General features: G+C 35.4%; 1 protein-coding gene across 7 annotated transcripts in view; it reads right to left on the bottom strand.

Annotated features, from left to right (window-relative positions):
* The window catches only part of LOC106875262 (kalirin), a 551,716-nt gene that overhangs the window by 23,516 nt on the left and 521,664 nt on the right, over positions 1-6,536 (bottom strand). For all 7 annotated transcript variants that reach the window (XM_052965684.1, XM_052965687.1, XM_052965686.1 and 4 more), the window contains 3 exons: positions 6,097-6,279; positions 2,935-3,019; positions 1,456-1,656 (listed from right to left, as the gene is read on the bottom strand). In XM_052965684.1, coding sequence (XP_052821644.1) covers positions 1,456-1,656; positions 2,935-3,019; positions 6,097-6,279 — 469 coding nt within the window. The remainder of the gene's footprint in view (positions 1-1,455; positions 1,657-2,934; positions 3,020-6,096; positions 6,280-6,536) is intronic.

Below are 6,536 nucleotides of genomic sequence, written 5' to 3'. Positions count from 1 at the left end.
GTAGAAACTCTGCCAAATCAGATTGGAGCCTGGTGTAGCCATCTGATTTCACCAGTCCTCAGTCAAATCGTCCAACCCATGCTAGCATGGAAAGTGGACATTAAACGATGATGATGATGATGATGATGATGATATATATATATGTATGTATGTATGTATGATCATCATTGTTGTACATCCAAGCTGGCATGAGTTAGCTGGCTTGTTACAATCAAAGTCAGTGCTTATGCAGAGTTCTTGTTCTCCCAGAAAGGTTGGAGGTTTTTGTTTTGCTTATATGTTTCAGTTTCAGCTTGCTTCTAAGGCTGGATTCCCTTTCTATCACTAACTACTGCACAGAATGTGCTGGTTGCATTTTATCATGGTACTAACACGAAAGATGTTGTCATGTAACTTGACAAGATTAGTGGTTCCCCTCAATCTCATGTCATCTTCATTCATTTGCCATCCATCTACTTTTCAAAATTCACTGGGTGGATTTTAATGTGACACTAGCTTATTTTATGCATCCACATAAAAAAAGAATGCCTTAATCCTTTTGTTACTATATTTCTGTTGAGACACTCTGTGTTTTCTTTCAATTAATTTTAAATATAACAAAGAATTTAGTAAAATAACTTAGTTATCATTAAGCTAGTGTTAGGAAAATAAATTGTGACTAAGGTTTGGTGGAAGATTTTAATTGAGAACTTTTGAAAATAAGACATTTGTACTACAGAGCCAGAGGCGTTTCAACCAGGTTGGTATCAAAAGGGTTAAACATAGTTTAACAGAGACAAAAACACACTCACTCTTTCCACTGCAATGGCATTGAACACAAATAGACAACAAACATATATATATATCTTTTCATACTTAAATTTCAGAATAACGATGTTCTCTTTATGAACTACATTTTTCAATGAAATAATCTTTAAATATGTGTATCTCTATTCTCCTCCTTCACTCTAATTATAGGCTAACAGTTTTCTTTATAACCAAAATGATAATGAAATGATAATACTGAAAGAAGCCCATCTAACAACTAGTTGATTCATACAAATTTATCAATGTAAATTATTCTTTTATCTCAAAATACAACAGAGATATGGCTCCCACGTCACAGTAGCTATAACATATATATAGGATAGCAGCTATTCTGAATTAAAGTTGTCCTGAAAGATAATCTCTCTAGAAACATTAGCACAATAAATGCACCAAGTTTACTCTGATAATGGGTGAATGGAGGAAGGATAATTAGTACTAATGTCTCTGCTATTTAATCATACAGAACATCAGATGACTGGTGACATACTGCATAGTGATATACTGTATGGCAGATGTACCCAGTTCATAACAATAAAATGATGTTGTTGTGTTGTTGTTGATGGTAATGATAATGATGACTTCTGTGGGGAAAACAATTGAAAAATTTATTGAAAGGAGAATAAGAGCTGAAATAACAAATAGACTTACATCTCCATTAGCAAGATATAATTTGTTTTTGTCTCATATAAATCGAACACTTTAACTAAATGCGTGTGAAAAAGACTTTGTAACGTATTAAACTCTGTTTCAATAGCTTCCTTGGATAAGTGCTTGCGGTTGATACATTTGGCAGCCAGCTCCTGTCCTGAGCATTTCTGGACACATCTTTTGACCACAGCAAATCGACCTCTGAAATTAGGAGATAAGGAACAATAAGTTGAAGTAAACATATTTTAAACTAGAAAATAATTTTCAAAATCATGAAAAGATGAAATGAATAAACTAATAGAACAACCAACTTTAGAATTTAATCCTGAAATGTGCTTTTTGTATAATATATTAGGGAGAGATTAAATGTTATTTTTCAAAATAGGTAAGGGTAGCTCTGGCCTGGTACATCTTGGAATTTTGACAATTTATCACACTAACATCTCTTATAAACAAGTGAACAAAGATTTAAAGCACTTCTAACACTTTCCTTATTAACTTATCTTTCGAGTTTCATATTGCATATCAAATGAGTCACATCCAAGATCTTACTCTCTGCCGTTCCATTCATTACCATCCCATCCAATGTTTCACACATCTGATATGCATATCATACACTTCATCTGTTACAAGAATAGTTAGTAGCTTTAGCCCTATCAGGTTATAGACTTTATGGTATCCACTAGTTTAACATCAAATATAAATGAAAATCTTTAAGGGAATCTGTTAAAACAATCAGAAACTTATCTGATCAAACCATTGTATTTTATCACTGACTACATTCACCACTGATTACACTTCATCTTCTGAGTCTAGCTGAAGCATATAATTTAGTATTTCAAACTTTCCCTAACAGACACTAGAATGAATAAGGGGTCGATCTGGAGTACTTACACAACAACAACAGAATAATAAAAAAATAGAGCTCAATAAAGATCATTGGTAATATTTCTCTCAGCATTAAGGTTGCGAGCTGATATAATAGCTACTGTGCTGGAATAAATGCTAAGCGGCATTTCTTCTGTTCTGACATTGTAAGTTCGAATGCCATGGGGTCCACTCTGCCTTGCATCTTTTTGGAGTCGACAAAATAGGTACCTCTTGAACACTGGGGTCAATGTAATCAATTCATCTCTTCCCCAAAACTGTTGGCCTGGTGCCAAAATTTGGAACCAATATTTCTCTCAACATTAAATATCTCACTAAATACACTGTATTCCGTCCTACACAAATGATATTAGTAGAGTGTCATGTTTGAAGTAGTAACCCTCAGTGAACTATATCAATCCTAATTTACACATGGTATCTATCACTGTGTATATCTTTGAGTGGTAATTTACAATAAACTATATCAATAGCAACTGACACACCATTGTGATTCAACTGGAGTTGTAACACACACAAAACTACATCATTTTCACCCTACGCACAATATACCAGTCATTGTGTATTGTTCTACTGTTTGATATCAATACTAACCTGCCAAGTTCCTCAAGTTCATTGTAATCATAATGAAATGTTGCTTTCCAAATGGCACCAACCATTTCTTCACGACCGCTTAATTCTACAAAGACAAAAAAATAGCACAATGACAGCAGAAAATCAAGATGATATAATGTAAATGAGTGTGTCTACTATTTATAGAGATGATTTTTTTTAAGGGACATGAGATTTTTTTATAGAGATGATTTTTTAAGGGATTTTTTAAAGATACCTTAATGGGGGGCAGTGACTACCTTTATAAGGAACAATGAGTTTTAGAATAACTTCTGTAGGGACAATGAATGTAGAGGGACAGTAGCTGTAGATACCTATTGTTTCTTAAGGGTTAAATAGATGAGGATAAACCTGCCCCTAGATAGAACCTAGATTACTAGAGATATTGCGAGTCTCAGCTGTTAAGAAATTAAAAACAATTCCTAAAGAGTGCAATAAAACACGAGCAGTAGATTTGAACTTGCAACCACCAAGCCAACAGTTCCACTGCTTTATCTTGCTTCATTGCATGAGTGATTTTTTAGTATAGAAGACTATAGGAATTAACCCTCCTCAGAAATGGCTCTTCCAGACTTTTTTTAAAGACTATATATGATGTTTGTGGGGGAGTGTAACAGTAGCAACACCAATAATCCAAAATGGCTTTACAGAGGTTTGGCAACTGCTGAGAGCTAAAGTTGATGTTACTTAGCTGCAGGTCAGTCATGATTGAGTAGATATGTGATCAAAGGAGGTCCAGACATGACAATCCTATCGTTTTGCATAAATTGCAGCTTTATAGTTCAATATATCTTTTTGCTTTTATGATAGAGTCTGATCTGAAGAAATCTGGCTGGTATTTCTAGCAAGATGAATGAGTCTACAGAGCAGGCATAGGCAAACTTTCCCAAGAAGCAGGTTGCATGAGACATGGGTCACCATCAGGTTGGCAGCACTACTAAAACAAATAAAGGTAATTTTTTGTTAGGCATGCCAGTCAGAAAGTCCCACAGACCACAGTTTGCCCATGACTACCATGAGGTCTTCCTCATTGGTTCTTCAGAGCAGAAATATTTTGCTGGTTTTGGAGAGGAAGAGCAATCTTTTGGGTGCTGTTTCAGTGCTATTAAAGATTATGAGCCTATACAATAAAAATTCAGTTCATTGATGGCTCTATGGTTGTAGCTTATTGATGAGTGACGGTTAAATTATCAGTCAGGTGGCTTTTATGGCATAAGAATGCAGCTGAAAAATACAAATAATATCTTCCTCACTGGTCTTAGACACATACTACCTTCCTAGCAACCTTGTACCTCAACTCAGAATTTTCTTTGTTTTAAAATTCCTATAGAAAGATCTATTCTTGGTCTTGTCTAACAGATGAGGTTCCTTTGTTGAAACTCATACAGCTATATAAAACCATCAATCACAATGTACCAATAACATGAAGCTTCATAGAATGATAGGTGATATTTTGAGGACATCTTGATGTGAATTGCTGTCCATTTAATTAATAATTATTATGATTGTGAGATTATAATCACACAACAAATTTTCTATCATCTTCAGATCGCTCAACATTGGAAACCACTGACACTAGCTATAAAGTACAAGGGAAGTAATTCTCGTGATTATTTCTACTTACGACAAACACACCAATGACGAAACCTTCATACTGTCGTTTGAGTTGCTAGACATAGCAATAAATTTCTCTCAAAATGCACCCTACTATCTTATATAGAACATATTTACATACTGTAGTCCTATACATCACTAAAAATAAGATAGTCATGTCTGAAATGTCTTAGACGATAAGCATTAACTTTATACTAACAAACCAACAAGAAAGTCACAGCACGATTGCTTGATCTACTAAAATTAGCAGCCAAACCTCTTTTAAAAATCTACCATTTTCAAAAGTGACATTTGATACTGCAATATAAAATTCACAGATCATAGGTCTACTTGATCAACATACTGAAAGACACACTATTTATATGTCTCACTGTTCTAGCTGTGTAGATGAGCTAACATATCTTTGGCAATAAATTTTCTAACTACATAAGAGAGTAGACTATTCTGTTACCCACTAAACTCAACTGAATCTAAAGCTAATTATAAGTGATAAAGAGTACATGTGGTTGATGTAGAGACTTTTGACCCAACAAACTAGTTAAACATTTATTTAAGTTAGATATTCATTCTGTTCATTATTTTGAAATTCCATAACTGAGGAAGAAGGTTAGTGTCAACTGGTCAACATATTACACTGCCCAAGCAACAGTATTACACTATGTAAATTACAATGTTGTACTGCCATAGTTACACTGCCCTAGTGACCCTGCTACACTGACCTAATGACAATGATACTTTGCACAGCTGACAGTTTAAACACTGTTCCCCTGACAGTGTTAGTAGCAAAGCTTCAATAACTATTACACTACCATAGTGGCAATGTTACACTGCTGCAGTGACAATGTGAAGGTACACAGCCTAGTAATTGGAGCTTTGATTCATGATCATAAAGTCATAGGTTCAGTTCTTGAACAGGGCTGCATGTTGTGGCCTTGAGCAAAGCACTTCATTTCACCACACTACTCTAGTTTGCTCAGCTGTAATGAATACTAGCCAAGTGTTGGTGTAGCCCTTTCCCTTCCCACTCTGGAACTGATATGTTGAACCTGGGACAAGGTCCTCCACTACTTGTGATGTGGTCTGTAGATGCGGGATTGTAGTTTGGTATTCAGCAGAATTACTGCCCAAGTTGCCCAAGAAACAGATGACAAGGCTAAGAAGTTGTTTATATCTGCTCACAATTACACAGGCACCTAAAACAATCAGCAAAAACATGAAAAGCCATTCAATTTGAGTGATGGCCAGCTGAACTTACTTCCACAGTCGCAATATGACACTGCCATAGTGAAAATAGTATACTGTCATAGTAACAATGTTACACTTTTCTAGTGTCAATGTTACACAGTCGCACTAACAAAGTGTTTTAGACTTCAAAACACAATATTACAATACCACGCTACTCTAGTAAAAGGGTTACACTGCTTCTAGGAAAGGTTTACACTGCTACATTGACAAGGATACAGGTTATCTTTTGAGTCAGACAATGTTTGAGTAGACAGAATGAGAGAAAAGCAGCCAAATAATGCATACCTGACTCTGTTGGTATTACAACTGGTTGAGAGGCTAAACCTGGCTCACTCACTCCAACAGCATTAGTAGCTTTAATCTGGAACTGATACGTTGAACCTGGGACAAGGTCCTCCACTACTTGTGATGTGGTCTGTACATGTGGGATTGCAGTTTGCCATTCAGCAGAATTACTGTCTGAGTTACCTAGAAAATAGATGAAAAAAGAAACAAAAATATAATGATAGTAATAGTTTCAAATTTTGCCACAAGGATAGCAATTTAGGGGGAGAGGATGAGTTGATTACATTGACCCCAATGTTCAACTGGTACTTATTTAATCTATTCTAAAAGGATGAAAGGTAAAGTCGACCTCGGCGGAATTTGAACTCAGAATGTAGTGACAGGCAAAACATCGCTAAGTATTTCTTCCGGTGCATTAATGATTCTGCCAGATCGCTGCC

This window comes from Octopus bimaculoides, chromosome 2, assembly GCF_001194135.2.
Source record: "Octopus bimaculoides isolate UCB-OBI-ISO-001 chromosome 2, ASM119413v2, whole genome shotgun sequence".
Taxonomy (NCBI): Eukaryota; Metazoa; Mollusca; class Cephalopoda; order Octopoda; family Octopodidae; genus Octopus; species Octopus bimaculoides.
The sequence above is the reverse complement of the archived record's forward strand: the minus strand, read 5'-3'. Positions and strand labels throughout refer to the sequence as shown.